The sequence below is a fragment of the Dendrobates tinctorius genome, unplaced genomic scaffold (genome assembly GCF_039654945.1).
Source record: "Dendrobates tinctorius isolate UK_male_01 unplaced genomic scaffold, ASM3965494v1 ptg000013l, whole genome shotgun sequence".
Taxonomy (NCBI): domain Eukaryota; kingdom Metazoa; phylum Chordata; class Amphibia; order Anura; family Dendrobatidae; genus Dendrobates; species Dendrobates tinctorius.
In genome coordinates, this window is record NW_027361681.1 from 9034457 (window position 1) to 9060653 (window position 26197).

The 26197-nt window shown below is 47.5% G+C and overlaps 1 protein-coding gene across 3 annotated transcripts in view; it reads left to right on the plus strand.

Annotated features, from left to right (window-relative positions):
- Positions 1–19475: 19475 nt before the first annotated feature.
- LOC141069165 (histo-blood group ABO system transferase 1-like) overlaps positions 19476–26197 on the plus strand; it is a 194318-nt gene continuing 187596 nt past the window's right edge. For 2 of the 3 annotated variants that reach the window (XM_073558550.1, XM_073558557.1), the window contains exon 1: positions 22429–22581. In XM_073558550.1, the coding sequence (XP_073414651.1) occupies positions 22551–22581 (31 nt within the window). In that variant the 5' untranslated portion in view covers positions 22429–22550. Of the gene's footprint in view, positions 19836–22428; positions 22582–26197 lie in introns of those variants that run through there. The other variant, XM_073558567.1, reaches the window with a different exon arrangement.

Sequence of the window (26197 nt, forward strand, 5' to 3'; positions counted from 1 at the left end):
ACCTGCGGGTACTGGGCGGCAGCGGCAGAGGGGTCAGGAAAAGAGCTATGCCCCAGAGTTCTTGCATCTGAATGCATCTTTCCAGAACTGTCTCAAAGTCTTGTCCGAGCAAATGTCCGCAGGCTTTCAGCAGCTCAACTCCGACATTCTGGAGTTGAAGACACTTCTGCAAACAATGTATTCAGAAGCAAGATCTTCTCCAAACCACACCTTTTTCAGGTCTTGTGTGGAGCGCATGGCAACACTATCTCCTACCCAGCAGATGCATGTAATGCATTCGTGCCACGGTGCTCTACGGCAGGTTACCTCCCAACCTCCACCTCCCACCACTGTAGTTCCTCCACCTGCACCCCCTCCAGCCACTGTCCATACTCCCCCTCCTATTCAATACCAGCCACCTCCTCAGTACCAGCCACCTCCCCAGTACCAGCAAACTCCCCAATACCAGCAAACTCCCCAGTACCAGCAACCTCCCCACTTCCAGCAACCTGCCCCGTACCAAACTACTTCCCAGTACCAAACTCATTCCCCCTACCACTTCGCAACCACATCATCTGCTACTCCATTCCCTGCCCAACCCTCCTCTCCACCACCCACCACCTGTTCTGCCACCCACATGTCCACCCATTCTCTGGCTTTTTCCACCCCTTCACCTCTAACTGTCCCTTCCCCACCACGATCCCAGTCCTCTCTCCACACTCCCAGTGTCGAAGTGTCCCGCAGCCCCTCCAGCAGAATTTCCACCCCACACTACACTCATTTATAAATGTGTGTATTTAAATAAAAAAGAGAAACATTTTTAACAATTAAACAGTTTATTAAAAAAAAAAATTTTTCAATAAAAGTTAAAGTTTTGGTTTACACTGGTTGTCTGTCTTTTATTTCTGCGGCGAACTATGGTATAAAAAAAGGTTAAGTACAGGGTATACAAAAGGTAAAAAGGTATACAAAACCAGGTACATTACTGTGGGTAAAAGGTAAATAAATTTTACCTTTTGGCCACAGTTGTGTTCCTGGTTGTGTTTTAGACAAAGTAATTCACCTTTTACCAATAGTTGTGTATCTTGTTGGGGATTTCCTAACAATGTACACAACTTTTGGTAAAAGGTGAAAGACTTTGCATAAAACACAACCAGGTACACAACTGTGGTCAAGGTAAAAATAGTTAAACCATGACAAGATAGACGACAAGATAGCCAACTTTGTTTGGAAAAGGTATATACTGTTAGTACAGAAGGTACACAACTTTTGGTTAAGGGGAGAAATTTATCAAATTCTCTCATCCTGCCAGTCTATTCTGCCTTGAGGTGACATAAACTATTCTGCAAAATTGTCCCTCATTCGTGACACCGTCACAGAACTTCTATTGGTAATGTTCTGGTAATCTTGCAAGGTGGTTTCTTCAGCGGTGTCCTCAATGGAAATGGGTTCCTTGCACATAACAAAATTGTGGAGTACCACGCAAGCTTTGATCACCTCATCCACAGTTTCTGTCTTGAGGTTGATCGCAGTCAATGGGACACGCCATTTGGCTGTCAGAATACCAAAGGAGCATTCCACCATTCTTCTTGCTCTTGTTAGCCGGTAATTAAAAATGCGTTTTGTTCTGGTCAATCCTCTGCTACAGTAGGGTTTCAAAAGGTGTTCTGACAGCTGGAAGGCTTCATCCCCTACACAGACAAATGGCATAGGTGGACCAGATGTTTGTGGCAGCGGTCTAGGGGATGAGAACTGGAAGGTGTTTCCATACAGTTTACACCCTATGGCAGACAGTTTGAAAACTTGAGAGTCATTGGAGCGGCCATAGGCCCCAATATCAACAGCAATAAATTTGTATTCCGCGTCAGCGATGGCCATGAGGACAATGGAGAAATATTTCTTGTAATTGAAATATTCCGATCCCGATCCTGCTGGCTTTACAATGCTGATATGTTTCCCATCCACAGCGCCCAAGCAGTTCGGAAATTGACATATCTGTAGAAACTTTTCAGCAATTTCAATCCATCTCTCTGTTGTGGGCTCTGGTAAAAACTTATCAACTAAGGAGTCCCACAGTGCACGGCATGTGTACTTCACTATTCCAGATATGGTTGAAATCCCGAGTCTGTACTGGAAATGCAGTGACGAAAGGGATTCTCCAGTTGCAAGAAATCTGTGGGGAATTAAAAAACAATAAATTAGTTAAAAATAGCAGCATTACATACCAAAACTCAGCTATAACACTTGGAGCTGCAAACTACCACCAACAAGATTGCAGTGAAAGTGTGCTCTGATGCGAGCATATCCAATAAATGTGGCTTACCTTAAAGTCACCATCAGACGCTCTGCGGGTGAAACAGAGAAGCGGCAATAGGTGTCCGCTTTTCTTATGAGGTGTGCAATGTGCTCCACCAAGTAATCAAAATTCTCCATTTTCATCCGAACATATCCAAAAAATTTCTCCGGGTTTCATCTAAGGTCCATGAGTGTAGAATAGACCCCACGCGTCATTCTCTTGGCTGTGATGGGGTGGATCCACAAACGGCGTCACTGATGCCTGATGCGCTGCTGTCTTGCTCTCTCCTTCTCCAGAACAATCACCCTCAAATGGTTCGCCTCCGCTGTAAAATCCACCAAATATTTGCAATCACAACATCCATCTTCGCCAGTCACTTGCTCTTCTCTCCAACATGCAGTTTCTCCTCTACAACCTGTCAAAGATGGGCTGTAGGAACACGGTATATATAGATTTCAGCAGCCAATCCCGTTTCGAAGCCCCCAAGGGGCGTTTTTAAAAACCGGATCCGGCGTAATCCGGCGGAAAACGCATGGAAAAACGGATGAAACTGATGAGACGGATCCGGTTTATGGTCTGACAACCATGACGGATCCGGCAGAAAACCGTCACATCCGCTTTTACATAACATTTGCCGGATCCGGCGCTCCGGCGCGATGTCGGATCGCACCTGACGGAGAAAAACTGATGTGTGAAAGTAGCCTAAGGCATGCACATGCAGCATTTTTTGGCATCTTGCGTAAGATGATGCGGATAGAAACCGCTGCGTTTGCATGCGTTTTTGCATACAGATGATACCCTGTGCACACAAACGCTAATGTGAATCTAGCCTAACACAGTACGGTATGCTGCCACCAGTTCCTCATTCGATACAAGCCCCGTCAGACAGCAGGCTTAATTCAGGTCAGAAACTGACCCCGGGGTAGCGTATAATATAAGCAACCGAGCGTGCGGACTTGGGGATTCGTGAATCGAGATAAAAGAGCAGCCCAAGATTAATTTTATATTTAATCACCGAAACGTGCACTAGAAAGTTACAGGTATATACAGTGCTGTGCAAATTAATTGGGACAAAGCATTTTTTTAAGTAAAATCGTAAGTTGGTTACTAGTCAGTGATTCAAACCAGTTTTAACTGCTTTGAACAGGTGTGAGTGCCTGTTCAAAGCAGTTAAAACTGGTTTGAATCACTGACTGGTAACCAACTTATGATTTTACTTAAAAAATGCTTTGTCCCAATTAACTTGCACAGCACTGTATATACAAAAGCAATATAAAAGTCAGGAGTGTAGTACAAGGGAAAGGTACAGATAGATTGCAATTACCGTGTTTCATAGCATGTGACCACAGGGAGGTGCCGATGGATTACAGGTCCAAATCTTTGTTACGCTATTCTCTGGCCACATCAGCTAATGGGCCTCCTGCCAGTAGAAAGACTGAGTGCAAAATGAGGAGCTGCTTATTATCCCCTAGGCTGCTCTCTCCCACATGCTACACCAGCCCCTGGGCTGGGCAACCTCCCTCCTCCCATAGCTGAGTATGATTTTCTAGAAAGAACCGTGGGTGCTCATAACTTTCCACCTGAGGGTCTAACTAAGACAGCGGTGGCACCACTGGGCTCTGCTGGATTTTATCTGTGCAGGGAGACCAAATATGCCTACCATATATAATTCCTGGTAGCTATGCTTTATAACTCAATAACGCAGAGTTCTACAGGTGGCTGTATGGGATGGGCTTGTGAGGAAAGGAATGCAGATTCCGATTATGTGTTCGGCAAGGTTCAGAGATATTGCATTCTTTTATTATAGGTCATTTACTAGATTCAATATCTAAGAGCCTCGTGCTGCTGAACCTGGAATCTGCGGTGCCAATATGTCTGCGGTCAGCCAGAGTGCAACAAAGGAAGCCAACTGCACAAGAGTTCACATCCCTGTGATAATTGTAGGACTTGATGCTGGGGACACAGGGTCTATGTCTTTTGGCCCCCCCAGAGAGAGTTTCAAAGGCCTATTTGCTTGAGCTAATTATAAAAGAAAACATTAGGCTGCTCTGTCCAAGGAAGTGCCTTCTCTGGATAATGAGGTCCCATTGTTTGAGGTGTATTTGACTTCCATTTTTGCCTGGGGGGAATGCCAAGGGTGGGGGCTGAGTTTGGAGCAAGTACCTTTGGGCCAGACTGTATCTGATAGAGAATTCCATCAGACATCAACATTATATCAATTAGATACCATTTTCCCATATCTCACAAAGGACTTCGGTGGAATTAGGCATTAGGTGAGTATAACTGTGTTTGTTATCTAAAATATAAAGCTCAAAGTGTGTATGTATGTATGTATGTGTGTATGTATGTGTGTATGTCCGGGATAGGCATCCGCACCGTCGCAGCTACAGCCATAAAATTTGGCACAGTCACACGTCTGGACCCCGAGAGCGTCCTAAGCTATGTTGTGAGGCGAAATTTTATCCCCGCGCGTTCCAATTTACCAAACAATTTTGCCCCTATCTACATACTGGGGAAAAAGTGTGTGCGTGTCAAGCCCCGCCCCTCATTACGATGCCATAATGCCCCTATTTCCATAATGGGGAAACAGTGTGTGTGTATCAAGCCCCGCCCCTCATTATGATGTCATAATGATTGCCATGGCGACGCTAATGTCATCATAGATTGCAAGCCCCGCCGCTCATTATGATGTCATAATGGTTGACTATGGGATGGAGGATGTATGACAGGTATATTGGCACGGGACTATGGGATGGCGAATATGTATGACGGGTATATGGGCACGGGACTATGAGATGGCGAATATGTATGATGGGTATATGGGCACGGGACTATGGGATGGAGGATAATTATAATTTGCTATAACTAACCACAGCACAGTTAGTTACTATGCCCGGGCAGCGCCGGGCTCTTCAGCTAGTTTTTAAATACAATGGAAAACTGTGTTTAGTCTTATTTCTAATAAAGGACTTAATACTGGCTATGTCTTCTTTATTTACCATACAACTATAGGATTAGTAATGGATAGGTGTCTTATAGACGCCTCTCCATTAGTAATCCGTGGGTTTGATGTCACCGGACAATACAAAGGTGACATCAACCTCACAAATATAAACCCCACTTGCCACCGCCACAGCACATTTTCTGGGAGGCGGAAGGCTGCTATTTTTAGACTGGGGGCCAATATCCATGGCCCCTTACCAGCCTAAGAATACCAGTCCACAGCTTTCTGCTTTAGCAAGGCTGGTTGTCAAAAATGGAGGGCACCTCATGCTGTTTTTTAAAATTATTTAAGTCATTTAAAAAAACAGCGTGGGGACCCCTCTATTCTTGATAACCAGCCTTGTTGACGCTGACAGCTGAGGGTTGCAGCTCCCAGCTGAGTTTTGCCTGGCTGGTTATCAAAAATACAGGGGAACCCACGCAGGTTTTTTTAAATTATTTATTTACAGTGCAGGAGCGGCTGATGAATACTCCCATCCGCTACTCTCACTGTTATTAGCAGCAGCAAGTGTCAGATGATAGGAGTTGTAGTCCCATCAGCTGACACCAGTGACCGGAGGTAAACTTTATACCTCCGATCGCAGCTGAGTGCTCACACTGTCTTTTGACAGTGGGAACTGCGGTTCTCTGACCGGCGGGGATGATTTCACTGCCGATCAGAAGTGATACGCCAGTGTTTCCCACGCTGTCATACAGCGTGGGAAACATCAGCTTTTGTGCTGTGCATGTTCAGCTTTAGTCAGCGATTAAATCGCCAAATATTACAAATTCGGAGATCATTAGCCGAACCGAATATTGAAATATTTGTATCTAACACAAATAAACAGATACATCCAGATAAACGATGGTTTAATAGAGATTCAATTCCAATGCAGCATTCACAGCTGCTTTCCGGTATAGTCATGCAGTTATACCTGATTCACACCTGTTTCTTCACAGAATGACTGACCTCACTGATTGAACGCCACACTGCTATTATTTTGAACACAACCCCTTTCTATTAATTATTCTAATACATAAACTCAAAAGCCTGCAGATCGTGAATGCGGAGTCTGGTGGTTTTCTTAGAATCTACTGCAACAACTGGTAAATTGTTTAACATGTGGTAATATAATTTATACGAAAAACAGTGATTAATCTGGCTAGTCATATTGGTCTGCTATTATTTTGTAATCTGCTGTATAAACCACTTATATGCACTGAATTCTCATTATCTGCAATGGGAAATTTGAACATTGTACAAACCTAATGAGGTAACTGACAGCTCTGTTACATCTTATTGGCACATATACTACAACTTTGGGACATTACACTGGCATAGGGCAGGGATCTTCCTCACAGCCCAGGCATCTGACCACTCTCGGACCTTTCTGTGACAATGATGGCTGTAAGCCCACCTGGCAGCCACACAACCAGTCCTTGTATAGGTTCTGGCACCAACTACCAATTGTCGCCCCGAACAGGCCTTTATAATTATGGTGCTTGAACCTCTAGGTTCAAGCAACATATTGTAATCCGATTTCTTATATTTTATTATTATTATTCTGCTTCTTCTTCTCCGCGTTTTCTGCAATTAATGCCGCCCGAACCACTCGGCACAGAGACCCCGTTCAGGCGGCGTTTCGAACCCTCGGTGGGGACAGGTGTGCTAGTATTTTTGGAGTCGATCCGATTTGTAGTTTTTAAAAAAAAATCGCATTTTAAGCAAAAATTTTCCCATAGGAATTAATGGCGACTTTTCCATGACCCCCAACTGATATGGATTGAAGCCACAGCACAGGTGCAGTGACCTTACAAAGATGGCAGCTATGCAAATGCAGCTTCCACACATGACCCGTATTAGCTAATAGAAGCTGACAGATCGCTGATTCAAGGTCTTAAAGGCGCAGCACGCCAATGGCTTCAAAAAAGCCCCACTAACCTTGGCACTCCAGCTGTTGTAAAACTACAACTCCCAGCATTGTAGTTCTCCAACAGCTGGAGTGCCAAGGTTAGCCATCACTGCCTGAGTTGGATGCCAAGATGGCTTTAGAAGCCCAGTGTGCCAAAGTGGCCCCTGAGGGGCCCGATGGGCCAACGTGGCCCCCGAGGCAAAGTGGCAACATGTGTCAACCAAGTGGCCAAAGTAGCTACCGAGGGGCCGAATGTGCCAAAGTGACTACCAAGTGGCCAAAGTGGCTACCGAGGTGCCGAATGTGCCAAAGTGGCTACCAAGTGGCCAAAGTGGCTACCAAGTGGCCAAAGTGGCTACCGAGGTGCTAAATGTGCCAAAGTGGCTACCAAGTGGCAAAAGTGGCTACCGAGGTGCCGAATGTGCCAAAGTGACTACCAAGTGGCCAAAGTGGCTACCGAGGTGCCAAATGTGCTAAAGTGGCTACCAAGTGGCCAAAGTGGCTACCAAGTGGCCAAAGTGCCTACCGAGGTGCCGAATGTGCCAAAGTGGCTACCAAGTGGCCAAAGTGGCTACCGAGGGGCAGAAAGTGCCAAAGTGGCTATCAAGTGGCCAAAGTGGCTACCAAGGTGCCGAATGTGCCAAAGTGGCTACCAAGTGGCCAAAGTGGCTACCTAGGTGCCGAATGTGCCAAAGTGGCTACCAAGTGGCCGATGTGGCTACCGAGGTGCCAAATGTGCCAAAGTGGCTACAAAGTGTCCAAAGTGGCTACCGAGGTGCCGAATGTGCCAAAGTGGCTACCAAGTGGCCAAAGTGGCTACCAAGGTGCCGAATGTGCCAAGGTGGCTAAGAAGTGGCAAAGTGGCTAGCAAGTGGCCAAAGTGGCTACTGAGGTGCTGAATGTGCCAAAGTGGTTACCAAGTGGCCAAAGTGGCTACTAAAGGACCGAATGTGCCAAAGTGGCTACCAAGTGGCCAAAGTGCCTACCGAGGTGCCGAATGTGCCAAAGTGGCTACCAAGTGGCCAAAGTGGCTACAGAGGGGATGAATGTGCCAAAGTGGCTACCAAGTGGCCAAAGTGGCTACCGAGGTGCCGAATGTGCCAAAGTGGCTACCAAGTGGCCGATGTGGCTACCGAGGTGTCAAATGTGCCAAAGTGGCTACAAAGTGTCCAAAGTGGCTACCGAGGTGCCGAATGTGCCAAAGTGGTTAGCAAGTGGCCAAAGTGGCTACAGAGGGGCCGAATGTGCCAAAGTGGCTAGCAAGTGGCCAAAGTGGCTACAGAGGGGCCGAATGTGCCAAAGTGGCTACCAAGTGGTCAAAGTGGCTACCAAAGGGCTGAATGTGCCAAAGTGGCTACCATGTCACCAAAGTGGCTACCGAGGTGCCGAATGTGCCAAAGTGGCTACCAAGTGGCCAAAATGGCTATCGAGGTGCCGAATGTGCCAAAGTGGCTAACAAGTGGCAAAGTGGCTAGCAAGTGGCCAAAGTGGCAACCAAGGTGCTGAATGTGCCAAAGTGGCTACCAAGTGGCCAAAGTGGCTACAAAGGGCCGTATGTGCCAAAGTGGCTACCAAGTGGCCAAAGTGGCTACCAAGTGGCCAAAGTGCCTACCGAGGTGCCGAATGTGCCAAATTGGCTACCAAGTGGCCAAAGTGGCTACCGAGGTGCAGAATGTGCCAAAGTGGCTACCAAGTGGCCAAAGTGGCTACCAAGGTGCCGAATGTGCCAAAGTGGCTACCAAGTGGCTACCAAGTGGCCGATGTGGCTACCGAGGTGCCGAATGTGCCAAAGTGGCTACAAAGTGTCCAAAGTGGCTACCGAGGTGCCGAATGTGCCAAAGTGGCTGCCAGAGTGGCTACCGAAGTGCCAAATGTGCCAAAGTGGCTAACAAGTGGCAAAGTGGCTAGCAAGTGGCCAAAGTGGCTACTGAGGTGCTAAATGTGCCAAAGTGGCTACCAAGTGGCCAAAGTGGCTACCAAGTGGCCAAAGTGCCTACCGAGGTGCCGAATGTGCCAAAGTCGCTACCAAGTGGCCAAAGTGGCTACAGAGGGGCTGAATGTGCCAAAGTGGCTGCCAAGTGGCCAAAGTGGCTACCGAGGTGCCGAATGTGCCAAAGTGGCTACCAAGTGGCCGATGTGGCTACCGAGGTGCTGAATGTGCCAAAGTGGCTATCAAGTGGCCAAAGTGGCTACCAAGGTGCCGAATGTGCCAAAGTGGCTACCAAGTGGCCAAAGTGGCTACCTAGGTGCCGAATGTGCCAAAGTGGCTACCAAGTGGCCGATGTGGCTACCGAGGTGCCAAATGTGCCAAAGTGGCTACAAAGTGTCCAAAGTGGCTACCGAGGTGCCGAATGTGCCAAAGTGGCTACCAAGTGGCCAAAGTGGCTACCAAGGTGCCGAATGTGCCAAGGTGGCTAAGAAGTGGCAAAGTGGCTAGCAAGTGGCCAAAGTGGCTACTGAGGTGCTGAATGTGCCAAAGTGGTTACCAAGTGGCCAAAGTGGCTACTAAAGGACCGAATGTGCCAAAGTGGCTACCAAGTGGCCAAAGTGCCTACCGAGGTGCCGAATGTGCCAAAGTGGCTACCAAGTGGCCAAAGTGGCTACAGAGGGGATGAATGTGCCAAAGTGGCTACCAAGTGGCCAAAGTGGCTACCGAGGTGCCGAATGTGCCAAAGTGGCTACCAAGTGGCCGATGTGGCTACCGAGGTGTCAAATGTGCCAAAGTGGCTACAAAGTGTCCAAAGTGGCTACCGAGGTGCCGAATGTGCCAAAGTGGTTAGCAAGTGGCCAAAGTGGCTACAGAGGGGCCGAATGTGCCAAAGTGGCTACCATGTCACCAAAGTGGCTACCGAGGTGCCGAATGTGCCAAAGTGGCTACCAAGTGGCCAAAATGGCTATCGAGGTGCCGAATGTGCCAAAGTGGCTACCAAGTGGCCAAAATGGCTACCAAGGTGCCGAATGTGCCAAAGTGGCTACCAAGTGGCCGATGTGGCTACTGAGGTGCCGAATGTGCCAAAGTGGCTACCAAGTGGCCAAAGTGGCTACCGAGGTGCCGAATGTGCCAAAGTGGCTACCAAGTGGCCGATGTGGCTACCGAGGTGCTGAATGTGCCAAAGTGGCTACCAAGTGGCCAAAGTGGTTACCGATGTGCCGAATGTGCCAAAGTGGCTAACAAGTGGCAAAGTGGCTAGCAAGTGGCCAAAGTGGCTACAGAGGGGCCAAATGTGCCAAAGTGGCTACCAAGTGGCCAAAGTGGCTACCAAAGAGCCGAATGTGCCAAAGTGGCTTCCAAGTGGCCAAAGTGGCTACCGAGGTGCCGAATGTGCCAAAGTGGCTACCAAGTGGCCAAAGTGGCTACCGAAGTGCCGAATGTGCCAAAGTGGCTAACAAGTGGCAAAGTGGCTAGCAAGTGGCCAAAGTGGCTACAGAGGGGCCGAATGTGCCAAAGTGGCTACCAAGTAGCCAAAGTGGCTACCAAAGGGCCGAATGTGCCAAAGTGGCTACCAAGTGGTCAAAGTGGCTACCAAGTGGCCAAAGTGCCTACCGAGGTGCCGAATGTGCCAAAGTGGCTACCAAGTGGCCAAAGTGGCTACTGAGGTGCTGAATGTGCCAAAGTGGCTACCATGTGGCCAATGTGGTTACCGAGGGGCCGTATGTGCCAAAGTGGCTACCAAGTGGCCAAAGTGGCTACAGAGGTGCCAAATGTGCCAAAGTGGCTACCAAGTGACCAAAGTGGCTACTGAGGTGCCAAATGTGCCAAAGTGGCTACCAAGTGGACAAAGTGGCTACCGAAGAGCCGAATGTGCCAAAGTGGCTACCAAGTGGCCAAAGTGGCTACAGAGGGGCTGAATGTGCCAAAGTGGCTACAAAGAGGCCAAAGTGGCTACTGAGGTGCCGAATGTGCCAAAGTGGCTACCATGTGGCCAACGTGGTTACCGAGGGGCCGAATGTGCCAAAGTGGCTACCAAGTGGCCAAAGTGGCTACCAAGTGGCCAAAGTAGCTACAGAGGTGCCGAATGTGCCAAAGTGGCTACCAAGTGGCCAAAGTGTCTACCAAGGTGCCAATTGTGCTTAAGTGGCTACCAAGTGGCCAAAGTGGCTACTGAGGTGCCGAATGTTCTAAAGTGGCTACCAAGTGGCCAAAGTATCTACAGAGATGCCGAATGTGCCAAAGTGGCTACAAGTGCCCAAAGTGGCTGCCGACATGCCGAATGTGCCAAAGTGGCTACCAAGTGGCCAAAGTGGCTACCGAGGTGCCGAATGTGTCAAAGTGGATACCAAGTGGACAAAGTGGCTACCGAGGTGCCAAATGTGCTAAAGCTGGCAGTGCTGTTCAAGCACCATGTATTTCCTTCAGGAAATGCCCATCTAGTTAATAACTGCAACACAGATTCCACCTGACTTGGTGTCATCTTTAAACTCTTCCTATCAGAAAATACCGTAGGTTTCCACTATTCAGTTCTTACTACTGTAATTCTTCCTTTACTTTCACCTTTGGCCAGCAGTTGGCAGTGTTCACTTGCAGTTAATCAGCTAGACATCAATTATACTCATCTTCTCTCTTGTCAACTTCCTTACAACATCACGTCTGATGTCACGTCAGTGATGTGATTTTTGTTTATAGGTCTCATATCTATAAAAACATTTTCTATTTCTTACTGAAAACAATCAACATGGTGAATTAGATACACACCTCAGCAGTCAGTATCACACAGGGTAGGATTAGATACACAGCTCAGCAGTCAGTATCACACAAGATAGGATTAGATACACGGCTCAGCAGTCAGTATCACACAGGATAGGATTAGATACACAGCTCAGCAGACAGTATCACACAGAATAGGATTAGATGCACAGCTCAGCAGTCAGTATCACACAGGATAGGATTAGATACACAGCTCAGCAGTCAGTATTCTGACTCATGGATATGTAGAACGTATGGTACCTGGATAGACCTCTCTTTCTGGGCCCCTTCCATATTGACCTGTACTCACGTTCATACCGATTAATCAGACAGCTTAACTCAGCCACGATCTCACGTAAGAAGACTCCAGGAAAAGAGGGATGCTTTAACTGAAATTCTTGTATTATGATGAAAGCAGCAGGTAAAAAGGAATATTCTTCAGAGGACATGTAACAGGAAGCATACAGATGGAGGGACGATCACAAAATGGAGAATAAGGAGGGAACAAACATACATCACAGGACTACAGGGAGAGAGTTGGAACAAAATACAGGGAAAGTCAAACTTCTGCCTAGCAACAGAGATGCAACACAAACAATGCAAATATTAAATGATTTCGCAAGTCGTGGGACATGACACTCCCCGTCTGAAATCCTTGGATTTCACGATGTCCGTAATTCTTCGAAGTCGTTCGAACCTGAAAAACAAGAAAAAAGAGAAAAAAAAAACATGTATGCAATAATAAACATCAAGCATTTTTAAAGTCCAACTCGTTGTTGTTGACCCGTAGATCACACCGGGAGATAAGTCCAAGACTATAAACCCATCTTCGGATTGGGGAAGCTGGAAACAAGCCAACTCTTCCACCAACCCAGCAGTCCAATGGAAAATGTCAATGTTCAATAAAAAACTGGGGAATGAGGAGGAATGCTCCCCGCCGTGAGCAACGTCCAGGAGCAATGTTCAGTTCATGTGACGTCCTCCTTTGGCAGTAGCAGCACGAGATCGGTGACCGGACGGAGGAAGGTTCGGGTAGAGCCCCCTTTTGTCACCTTAACTTCTGTCTTACGAGTCTTTCCGTCCTCGCTGGGCATGACCTTGGTGATAAGACCCATTGGCCAGTCGTTACGATGAGCCTCTTTGTCTTTTAAGAGAACAAGGTCTCCTTCTTGGAGATTGGGACTGGGTGTCTGCCATTTGTGACGGTTTTGAAGCAGGTGCAAGTATTCAGTCTTCCAACGGTGCCAAAACACGTTGGCTATGTGTTGTACTTGCTTCCACTGACGTTTGTAAATGTCCTTGTTATCGAAATTCCCGAGAGGAACTGTAGCAGCTCCAATCTTCTGTGTAAGAAGTGTAGCTGGGGTAAGAATCATTGGAGCATCAGGGTCAGATGATACTGGGACCAAAGGTCTAGCATTTATTATGGCTGACACTTCTGCGAGGAAAGTGACCAGAACTTCATGAGTAAGAGGAAGTTTATGGTCCAGCAAAATGGAGTCAAGGATCCTTCGTGCAACCCCAATCATGCGTTCCCAGGATCCTCCCATGTGTGAAGAGTGTGGAGGGTTGAATACCCAAGTGCATCCATTGTCGGACAAGAAATTGTCAAACTGCAATTCCTTGCAGGCACCTACAAAGTTGGTGCCGCAGTCAGACCGGAGTTGCTTGGCAGGTCCCCGGATGGAAAAGAATCTTCTTAGGGCGTTGATGAAGCTAGAGGTATCCATGGATTCAATTACCTCGATGTGAACTGCACGGATACTGAGACAGGTGAACAGGACAGCCCACTGCTTACTGTTTGCGGCTCCTCCATGGGTTCTTCTGGCAACAACCGACCATGGGCCGAAGACGTCTACACCAACATATGAGAATGGTTGGTCTGTGCTCAGTCAATCTGCTGGAAGGTTCGCCATTTGTTGTTGTTGGTGTCTTCCTCGTAACCTTCGACACTTGACACATCTATGGAGAACTGAGGAGACGCACCAATTCATCCACATGATCCACAAGCCAGCAGAACTGATGGCACCTTCAGTAAGATGTCTGCCTTGGTGCTGCACTCGTTCGTGATAGTGCCGAATCAACAGAGTAGTGACATGATGCCGACCTGGAATAATGATAGGGTTCTGCTCCTTATCGTATTGGTCAGATTTATTTAAACGTCCACCCACTCTTAGTAACTGGCGATGATCGACTACTGGGTTCAAGTCAAGCAGAGTGCTGTTTCTGGACATACCGACTCCCTTGGTAATACTGTCAATCTCGTGTGAATATTCTTCTTGTTGTACACACCTGATGATGACTTGTTCAGCATGGTCTATGTCAAAGATGTTCTGCATAAAGTCAATGAAATGCTTCTCCATCTCTGGTTTCCTCTTTAGGGTACGTTTTAAGGATGAGAACCTTGCAGTTGCTTGCTGCAGGTTGTTTGGCAACCTCGCTCTTGGGAAACGAAAGGGTAAGGGAGCTACCCAACTGTTGGAGTCATCTTGAACAAATTCTTTATCCATAACCTTTATGAATTCTTTATCTTCCCTTGTGGGTGCTAACTTGTTGTCTTCACTTGTGGAATCGAACACTGTTGACCCGAGGTTTTCGTCCCAGGGCTGGAGCATGTTCATGTTGTTGAAGGATTCCTGTTGCCTCTTGGTGTTGTTCACTTTCTCTTTCACCCAGTAATGATGTGGGCATGGCTGAAAATGAGTGCTGCAACCATTTGGCAAGATGTGTGTTTTGTAAGAGGAGATGTTATTAGGTCTCTTCATCTTATGTATGCAAACATCGCCTATAATTACCCAGCCTAGATCAAAGCGTTGGGCAAATGGTGCGTCGTGTGGTCCGTTAATTTGCTGACGTACCTTGTGCAGCCGGAGAATGTCTCTGCCAAGCAGAATCAGGATATCTGCGCTGTTGTTGAGGGCTGGTATCTTGTTTGCTATCCCCTTGAGATGTGGGTGATGAAGAGCAGCCTCTGGCATTGGGATCTCTTCTCGATTGGATGGAATCTGGTTGCACTCAACAAGTGTGGGTAAGGGTATCTCCACGGTGTTGTCGAGGGATGTCGCTATAAGACCACTGGCCCTTCTCCCAGAGACCTCTGTAACACCGCTGCAGGTACCTAAGGTGTAAGGGTAAGCATTTCCCTTTAAGTTAAACATATCAAAGAGTTCTGACCTTGCAAGTGATCGGTTGCTCTGATCATCCAAGAGGACGTACACCTTCACGGCTTTCTCTGGGTGACCGTTGGGATATACGTTCACCAGGCAAATCTTCGCACAGGACTTGTCCCAGAGACCCTCTCCACAGACTTCTGTGCACGAAGAAGATATTGTGGTATGACTTGCAGTTTGAGCTGCGTCCTCCCCGCCATGGCTCGTGGTGGGGGAAGGAGTACGTGTAGAGTCAGGACGGTATGGGTGGAGTGCTTGTACGTGATCCTCGCTGTCACACTCCATACACTTAATTGTAGTTTTACAGTCTTTAGCAAGGTGTTCAGTAGAAGCACAACATCTGTAGCATACCCCGAACTTCTTTAGAAGTTCCTTGCGTTCTTGGAGCGGTTTCTTCCTGAAGCCGATGCACTTTTTTAAGGGATGTGGCTTCTTGTGGATGGGACACTCATGATTTGGGTTCTCTATCTTTTCACCCTTGTTGCTCTTGCCTGGGGCTGATGTTGGTAAGGGAAGAATATCCGTCTTCTTCACTGACACTGGACCCCTGCGGTTTCTGTCATTCGAGCGTGTGCTCACGTATTTAGAGGGAGGTGAAACTGGGCCACTGGATTCTCCGTAGGAAAAGCTTGGGTCGTTCTTACGTTCTGCAATGTCTTTTATAAACTCACAGAAGTAGGAGAACGGAGGAAATGACACTTGATGGTCTTTCTTGTATTTTGACCCTATTGCAGTCCACTTCTCTTGTACATTGTATGGTAGCTTAGAGATAATGGGGTTTACTCCACGAGCAGTGTCCAGGTAGCTAAGGCCAGGTAGGTGGGTGTCTGCCTTGGCCAGCTGGAGCTCTAACAGCAGGTCACTGAGCTCTAGGAACTTTGAACTGTCCTTGCTTGATATCTTTGGAAAATTCTGTAGTCGCTTGAACAGTGCATCCTCTATGGCTTCTGGACTGCCAAAGTTTCTCTCTAGTCTTTCCCATGCAGCCATGAGACCAGCCGTTGGATTACTGATATGTACAGACCTGAGTCTCTTGACACGCTCTGTGGATTGTGGTCCTAACCATCTGATCAGCAGGTCCAGCTCTTCCACAGCAGTGATGCCGAGGTCACCAGTTACGGTTCTAAAGGCACTTTTCCAACCTCTGTAATTTTCAGGTTGGTCTTCGAACCTTGTGAGACCGGTTTTAGTAAGTTCACGGCGAATCATGTACCTTGCGAAGTCGGACATGTCTGTTCTTTCTGACTTAGGATGCACAATTGTAGGCTGAGCAGTGTTGTACATAGGGGTGGAGACGTCTTGGCCTTGAAACATGGGGAAGTATGGAGTGGCAGATGCATTTAGTCCAGCAACTGGTTTGGTGGGTATAGTTTCTGCTACATGTGGAGGTGGCACTGTGTGGTTGTCGAGGGTGTAATGACCTTGAATGCAGGATTCTGTAAGTGGATCGGCATCCTGGTGCTCTAGAGCAGCGTCAACACCATCAAGAGTGTTAGTGATGATCTGCGGTTCGCCATCTTGGCTTAGCACGTAGTCTCTTGTGCGTTCAATAGGGTCTTCTGCCTCCATTTCACACAAACTGACACTGTCTCTTTGACTCCCACTGATAGCCTGCTCGAGTACCTTTAATTCTGCCACGGCTGTTGCATGCTCATATTCCTTCTCTAGAGCTTCCATTTCAGCTTCTGCATCCATTTCTGCTCTATTTTGTGCAGCAGCTGCGTCCATTTCTGCTCTCTTTTGTGCAAAGGCAGCTTGTACCTTAGTAGTTTCAGCCTTAGCACGTGCTCTTATAAGCTGCTCAGTAAGAGTAGAATATTTTGATGAACTTGACCTAGATGAACGTTTTGAGTGCTTACACGATTTGGATGAGCGAGTTGATGCATCTGGTGTTCGTGCGATTCTAGCCTCTGTCTTGGCTTTAATGTCACGTACAGTGCAGTCTCTTTCGGAATTAAGCTGCTGGAAACCTTGCAATTCATTTAAAGTCTCTGGGAGATTCAGTTTCTTCAGGAGAATAATGTATTGGTCACTCTTCTCCATATACATTTGGTATGCTGTGCATAATTGTTCTAGGACTCCCTCTGGTGGTAACTCATGAGAAGCAGGCCTTGATACAGTGTCTATGTGACTCAGCACTTTCTTCCATACTGAAGACACATCACTATATAATTCACATTTTGCAGTCTCTAAATTCTCCATGACTTTACATGTGGGTTTGACTGTACGTTTTCCCCTTTCGCTAGATGGTGGATGGGGGTCTGGGTCTCTTTCCTGTGCTTGCAAGTCTGGTAGGGACATTGTATTCCTTGCTTCAGACATGATTAGATTGCAGGCGGGAAGAGTTGATGATGGGGGTTATACTTCCTACTGTTCAGCAACAGGAAATACACAGAGACTCTGCACAGAGTTGATACTTTGTATCTAATGCTGGAGCAGCTGCAGGGTCCTGTGTAATGATGGGAGTTATATTCCTCTCTGTTCAGCTGTAGTGTGTGGCTTCTATGCGCGCTGGGGTCTGGCTGGAACTGGGTTACAGTCTATCTGGGAAATGTCCTTTTCCACTGAGATTTAGCACAGACCTTGAGTTACTGTCTCTGAAGGCAGGTTATTTCTTTTTACTATTCTGACTCATGGATATGTAGAACGTATGGTGCCTGGATAGACCTCTCTTTCTGGGCCCCTTCCGTATCGACCTGTACTCACGTTCATACCGATTAATCAGACAGCTTAAAGGGAAGGTGCCATCCAAAAAATTTTTTTTCAGCAATTGAAAAAATGTAAAGAATTAATGTTTACATTTTCTTAAAAAATATTATCGTTTGTTTTTAATTTTGCAAAATATGAAAAATAATTTTAAAAAGTTTGGCATTTCCACTTGTTAACACTAGGGGGAGCAGCTACTGAAGTCTGGCACAAAAACCTATGACATCTATAGACACAGTGAGCAGCCATTTTGATGGGGCTTGCAAAGTTACTGACTGTCTTTGCATGTAAAGTCTGGATCAGAACAGGCCATCAACCAGCAGACATGTTTCCTGGATTTCTGTGGAGCAGACAAGCAGACGGTCCATCCATGTGAATAAAACACAGCGCTCTTTGTACAATCCCTGGCACCGAACAGGGCGCCCCCCACAGACCAGCACACTGCTCTCCTGAAATACTCTGTGCTGCTGTCGCCCTGCTCCTTCCACCATACATCAGGCCCCTGTCCCCTCGGTTTCACACATCGCCAGGACGGGATCTGAGGAGAGGAATGGGGTCTTCGGTCACCGAGGATGGCAGGCAGCAAGGATTCTGGGAGCAGAGTGACAGCAGCACAGAGTATTTCAGGAGAGCAGTATCACACGGGATAGGATTAGATACACGGCTCAGCAGGCAGCATCACACAGGAGAGGATTAGATACACGGCTCAGCAGTCAGCATCACACAGGAGAGGATTAGATACACGGCTCAGCAGTCAGAATCACACAGGAGAGGATTAGATACACGGCTCAGCAGTCAGAATCACACAGGATAGGATTAGATACACGGCTCAGCAGACAGTATCACACAGGATAGGATTAGATACACGGCTCAGCAGAAAGTATCACACAGGAGGATTAGATACACAGCTCAGAATACAGTATCACACAGGATAGGATTAGATACACGGCTCAGCAGTCAGTATCACACAGGATAGGATTACATACACGGCTCAGCAGGCAGTATCACACAGGAGAGGATTAGATACACGGCTCAGCAGACAGTATCACACAGGAGAGGATTAGATACACGGCTCAGCAGAAAGTATCACACAGGAGAGGATTAGATACCCGGCTCAGAATACAGTATCACACAGGATAGGATTAGATACACGGCTCAGCAGTCAGTATCACACAGGATAGGATTACATACACGGCTCAGCAGTCAGTATCACACAGGAGAGGATTAGATACACGGCTCAGCAGTCAGTATCACACAGGAGAGGATTAGATACACGGCTCAGCAGGCAGTATCACACAGGATAGGGTTAGATACACGGCTCAGCAGGCAGTATCACACAGGAGAGGATTAGATACACGGCTCAGCAGGCAGTATCACACAGGAGAGGATTAGATACACGGCTCAGCAGGCAGTATCACACAGGAGAGGATTAGATACACGGCTCAGCAGGCAGTATCACACAGGAGAGGATTAGATGCACGGCTCAGCAGGCAGTATCACACAGGAGAGGATTAGATACACGGCTCAGCAAGCAGTATCACACAGAAGAGGATTAGATGCACGGCTCAGCAGGCAGTATCACACAGGAGAGGATTAGATACACGGCTCAGCAAGCAGTATCACACAGAAGAGGATTAGATGCACGGCTCAGCAGGCAGTATCACACAGAAGAGGATTAGATGCACGGCTCAGCAGGCAGTATCACACAGGAGAGGATTAGATACACTGCTCAGCAGACTGTATTACAGATATGCCCACACTGGTGAAACTTCCAGCCCCCCCCAATTATACACAAGACTATGGGCTGTATAAGTCACTGTCCTCCTCAGACGGCCATAAAAGCAAAGGTGTCAGATTACCGGAGATCACTGGGGCTGTGAGTGAGGAGGCGGAGACAGAGCAGGAGGACGCTGGAGCAGGAAGCACAGGGCTGAGCCTGGAGTAAGCAGGACAGAGGAGCATGGATGAAAGTCACCCGCACTCACCACTCTCCATCCTCCGGCTCCAGTGAGCGCTTCTCTCCTCTGCTGACCACCTTCTCCTTTTCTTCAGCCTCTCCTCACAACACAGGACCTGTTATGCCACAAGTGGTCCTGTGATAGAGGGTAAGTGGAGCTCAGCAGATAGCACTGGGCTACAGTAAAATGGCGCCCAGCCACACCTACAGCAGTGAATGGTGCAGCCCACAGGGGCGTGCCCAGTTCTCTGCTACTGAGGCTGCAATGTGCGGTCGGAAGCCGACCGCAGTTTCCTATGTGCAGGGACGGCCATATTTGCAGACTGTATGAGTCCTCCACAGATCTGCAAATCAAGATGGCAGCGCCCAGTGGCTACATGAAAACATTATTACAAACAAACCATAAATCCTGGTTAGTACAACATTTGCTGAAACAACATGTTTTGTAACTTACTATTTTTTTGCAAATTATATAAAATTGCGGCACCTTCCCTTTAACTCAGCCACGATCTCATGTAAGAAGACTCCAGGAAAAGAGGGATGCTTTAACTGAAATTCTTGTATTATGATGAAAGCAGCAGGTAAAAAGGAATATTCTTCAGAGGACATGTAACAGGATGCATACAGATGGAGGGACGATCACAAAATGGAGAATAAGGGAGGGAACAAACATACATCACAGGACTACAGGGAGAGAGTTGGAACAAAATACAGGGAAAGTCAAACCTGCCTAGCAACAGAGATGCAACACAAACAATGCAAATATTAAATGATTTCCCAAGTCGTGGGACATGACAGTCAGTATCACACAGGATAGGATTAGATACACAGCTCAGCAGTCAGTATCACACAGGATAGGATTAGATACACGGCTCAGCAGTCAGTATCACACAGGATAGGATTAGATACACTGCTCAGCAGTCAGTATCACACAGGATAGGATTAGATACACAGCTCAGCAGGCAGTATCACACAGAATAGGATTAGATACATGGCTCAGCAGTCAGTATCACACAGGATAGGATTAGATACACGGCTCAGCAGCCAGTATCACACAGGATAGGATTAGATACGCGGCTCAGCAGACAGTATCACACAGAACAGGATTAGATACACGGCTCAGCAGACAGTATCACACAGGATAAGAATAGATATACATCTGCTCAGCAGACAGTATCACACAGGATAGGATTAGATACACACCTCAGCAGTCAGTATCACACAGGATAGGATTAGATACACAGCTCAGCAGACAGTATAATACATTATAGGATTCGTTACACAGCTCAGCAGACAGTATCACACAGGATAGGATTAGATGCACAGCTCAGCAGAGTATCACACATAATAGGATTAGATACACAGCTGAGCAGACAGTATCACACAGGATAGGATTAGATACACAGCTCAGCAGAGTATCACACATAATAGGATTAGATACACAGCTCAGCAGGCTGTATCACACAGGATAGGATTAGATACACGGCTCAGCAGACAGTATCATACAGGATAGGATTAGATACACAGCTCAGCAGAGTATCACACATAATAGGATTAGATACACGGCTCAGCAGACAGTATCACACAGGATAGGATTAGATACACCGCTCAGCAGACAGTATCACGGAGGATAGGATTAGATACACAGCTCAGCAGAGTATCACACATAATAGGATTAGATACATGGCTCAGCAGACAGTATCACACAGGATAGGATTAGATACACAGCTCAGCAGACAGTATCACGGAGGATAGGATTAGATACACAGCTCAGCAGAGTATCACACATAATAGGATTAGATACACGGCTCAGCAGTCAGTATCACACAGGATAGGATTAGATACACAGCTCAGCAGACAGTATAATACATTATAGGATTAGATACACACCTCAGCAGACTGTATCACACAGGATAAGATTAGATACACACCTCACTAGTCAGTATTACACAGGATAGGATTAGATACACAGCTCAGCACAGTATCACACAGGATAGGATTAGATACACAGCTCAGTAGACAGTATCACACAGGATACGATTAGATACACAGCTCAGCCAGTGAAGGGATTAACAGAGAGTAGAAGCCAGGGACAAGTTAGTCATGCAGCAGAGTTTAGAATAGATTGGAGGGGTGCGAGAGTGTTAGAGGAGAGGCCACAGAGCAGGAGGTTGCAGTAGTCAAGGCAGGAGATGATGAGGGCACGCACTAGTGCTTTTGCAGATTCTTGGTTGAGGAATGTGCGGATCCTATAGATATTTTTGAGTTGCAATTGGCAGGAAGTGGAAAGGGCTTGGATATGTGGTTTGAAAGAGAGATCAGAGTCCAGGGTTACCCTGAGGCAGCTAGCTTGCGGGTTCGGGGAGAGTGGGCAGTCATTGACTTTGATGGGTTAGTCTGTTGGAGGAGTTGAGTGAGACGGAGATGATGAATTCTGTGTGATACTGACTGTTTAGCTGTGTATCCAATAATATAATGTGTGATTTTGCCTGCTGAGCCATGTATCTAATCCTATCATGTAATAGTTTGGTCATTTGTGTATCTAATATTATCATGTGTGATACAGTCTGCTGACTGAGCCATGTAGCTAATCCTGTAATGTTGCAGAGTGAGCTGACACATGTGAGTTTTGGTGTACAGACTGGTATTTCCATCTCCGCACCCTTCATAATCCCAGTCTAGGATGATTGTATTGAAGACCGGCAGCTACACACCTCAGTCATTGTATTCTTTGTATGAGCTGTGTACAAATCCCACATACCTGAGTGCTGCGCTGAGCCGCCCACTCGTACAGGACCAGCTGCTGTGAGGCTGCACATCTCCACCTGCCAGTACAGTCTCCTCCACTCAGTACTCAGCCCTGATGGAAATGGCTGCCATGCAGGGCCACAAACGTGAGTACAGCGGAGCCACTAACTTTCTACACCCGTGAACCCATCACATGCGTATACGCCTGGTTGTCTGCATCCATGCTCTGGTCAAACGTGTACACGGTGTCTATCTGTTTGTAGCCATGTCTCCATCATATGTGCTCGTCCACATGTGTCTTAGTCACACGTGTGTACACCTATCTGTAGCTGTGACCCTACCAGACGCAAATACACCTGACTGTAGCTGTGTCTCGGTCACACTTCTATATGACTGATTGTAACAGTGGTCCTGCCACATGTGTATATACTTATCTGTCTGTAGCCTTATCCTGGTCACGTATATATATATATATATATATACACGGCTCAAAAAAATAGAGGGAACACTAGACACTCTTACTGAGCAGACACATGGATGTTAGTGACCTTCCTAACATTTCTACCTGTTGTTTATTCCATTGGCACAACAGCAGGAGAAATTGAATCACAATCAGTGCTGATTTCACAAAAGTATGACTGACTTGGAGTTACATTTTGTTGTTTAAGTGTTCCCTATATTTTTTTGAGCAGTATCTGTCTGTAATCAGATCCCTGTCAAATGTGTATACACTTGTCTGTCTGTAGCTATGTCCTCGTCACATGTATATGGGTCGCCCTCCCAGGGCTGTGGGGTACTCGGAATCGGGCTGGTGTCGGGGGATGTGTCACAGCGGCGGTGACCCGGTCCGTGACCCTCGGCGCCCAAATCAATGGTGGTTTGTGATATAGTTTATGTGATAGTTCGTGACGCCACCTGTGGTGTTTGGCAAGCAAGATGTTAAGCCAATGCTGCGTGCAGATCCTCTGGGGCTGATGGTGTGTTGCAGCATAGATGGTGAAGCTGTAACCCCAGGGCAGTGTATAGGCGCAGGCGGTGTGAGGAATGTTGGTACCCAGATGTAGCAGTGCTGAGGGTGTTGGCGCACAAATGAATGGAAGACACCAGGGCCTGCAGTTCCAAAGCTTTACTCACAGTTTGTGGTACACACTGGTGCCTGCCTCCATTCCGTGTCCTCTGGGGTAGAGACTGAACCTCCCGGGCAAGTCAGGATTCTCCTCTCCAACACTCCGCCAACATGTACCTTTCCTGAACGACTCCTCTATTGCGCCTTAAGGTGTGAAGAGCTCCAGTACCGTGGTACTCTGAAGTTCCTCCTGTCAGATGTTCCTAACAACTCCACTTGTATGGCAGACAGCTGTAGCATCTCTCGGGGCCTCCCCTCTCCGGAGTCCTGGCTCCCTATTCAGTTGCTGTTGTGCCCCAAGTCTTAGATGAGAGTAGTGCATTTACAGCCAACTACTCCACCGGTGTCTGCTGCAGAACCATAAGTGTCCATACAACCTCGGGGACCGGCCCCGACCTTGCGCTGAGAACCTATAGGCAGGGTTCCTCTTCCAACCCACAACTCCTCTCTGTTCTCCTACTCCTTCGTTCCGCGCTGTTTCTTCTCTCTCTTATGGAAGCTTAGGTTGCAGTTCTACGTCTTTCTCCTTCTGTTCCTTTCCCATGCCAGCTGGCTCAGATCACTGAGGCAGCTGCAGCACTCCTTCCTCTATCTCTTCCTCCAGGGATCCCCACTCCTCCTGAGTGGCTTCCTTCCTCTCTGACCCTCTGTCAAACTGACCCTCCAGACTGAACCTGTAATTCTAAATCTTCCCAACCTTTTATATATCTCAACTCCACCCACCTCCCAGCACATCTCGTGTTACGAAGCAAGGACCCACGAAAGGTGCTCTGCTACCCTCTAAGCATGGAGCCGCAATGTGGTCCTGCTGAACTCTCCTGTGTGTGGGGTGCAGGTGTTGGAGTGTGGAAAGGAGTTCCCAACTTACCTAGGTGGTGGGGCACTACACCTTAGGAGAAGGTGCAGTACCTCTGTGGCGACTGAGCCTCAGGGGCACCACATATATACTCCTCTTTTTTGTAGTCGTGTCACCGTCACATGTATGTACTGTAGCTGCATACTGGTCACATGTATATTTGCCTGACTGTCTGCAATTGTGTCGTGTTCACCCATGTATACTTCTGTTGGTAGCTATGTCCTGGTCACATGTCTATACACCTCTTTTCTGAAGCAGTGTCACCGTCACACATGTGTACTGTAGCTGTGTCCCGGTTACATGTACATACCCATCTGTCTTTAACCGTGTCTTGTATACCTTTGGCTGTAGCCGTATCCCGATCACGCTTTTAAATGCAAGTCTGGCTGTAGCCACATCCTGGTCACACGTGTATACACCTGTCTGTAGCCATGTCCCTATTATACATGTATACACCTGTCTGTAGCCATGTCCCAATTATACGTAATGCACCTGTTTGTCTGTAGCCATGTTAAGCTCACACATGTATACGCCTGTCTGTCTATAGCCCTGTTCTTGTCACACTTTTATACGCTATCTATGGCCATGTCCTGGATACACTGTAGAAGTCTGTCTATAGCCCTGTCTTCATCACACGTTTGTCTCTAGTGAGTACTGTTCACTCATGTGTACACCTGACTACACATCTCATGGAGGGGAGTTCTCTGGATTATGATGATGGACGCTGTGGGGGCAGAGCCCTACGTAGTTCTGGGATTCCTGGCTCATCTGCACTAATGACCTCATTGGGCTCTACTATAGGTCAGATGATGGCTTGTTCGGCTCATCTTGGTGGACTTGATGAAATGGCTTCTCAAAGTAAAGATGGAGTTCCTCTGATAGGCTGTTCCTCCGGCTAATCTGATGATCATGGGCTGTGGATTAATCAATGGATGTTTGTATGCTCATTCATTGTGGTCACCACAGATGTAATCAGTAGATCAGTGTTGATCAGCGTTTGTGCAATATCATCATCGGCTCATGATATAGGTCTTCTTTGTGCTCTCACATCTCACCGTTCCCGCAAATCACCAATTTATAATAATATCCTGTGTAGTAAGGGCCAGATTGGGGGGTGGTCCACTGCTTACCGCGCACAGATGACAGAGACGAGACGGAGGCAGATCTTTGGGTACAACAGGTCTGAGTTTATTGGCCGTCCTCCTGACCTCCGTAGCAATACACCGCAGCACCTTTACAGCTCTCCGTATTCAGGCCCGGGTACCTGCACTTTCCTTCTGTCGTAGTGACGTTCCTCACAGCTCTTTTACTGGGGCTGCCATAGGCCTATCTAGCGCCAGCGCTTCACCAGTCCGAGGTCGTCATCAATTTGGTACCCCCGGGGCCTCGTCTGTTCTGCGGTTCTTCGTGTCGGGGCCACCCCCTGATTTCTTTTCTCCTCAGTCCCCTGGTCGAGCTCTCCACTGCTGTTCGATCTCCTTCACTGTCTCTTCTCCTCCTGAGCTCCTCCCAGGACTGGAAACCTCTGGAACTCTCTCCTGTCCTATTTATCTCCCTCCTCGGGAATTTCCCTCCTGGGTTCCGATCTCTCCGCCCCCCATGACTAAGCGTTTTGTTTTCGTAGCCTTAAGCTGCTGTCAAGTCCTGTTCTCACGCTCCCCCCTGCCATCTTGTGGTCAAACTTAGGTACTGCACTCCTATTCCATTTTCCCCAGCTGTTTCCCTTCTATTATGACAAACGTCCATCTATAGTGCACCAACCGTCCCTCCTCCCTACAGA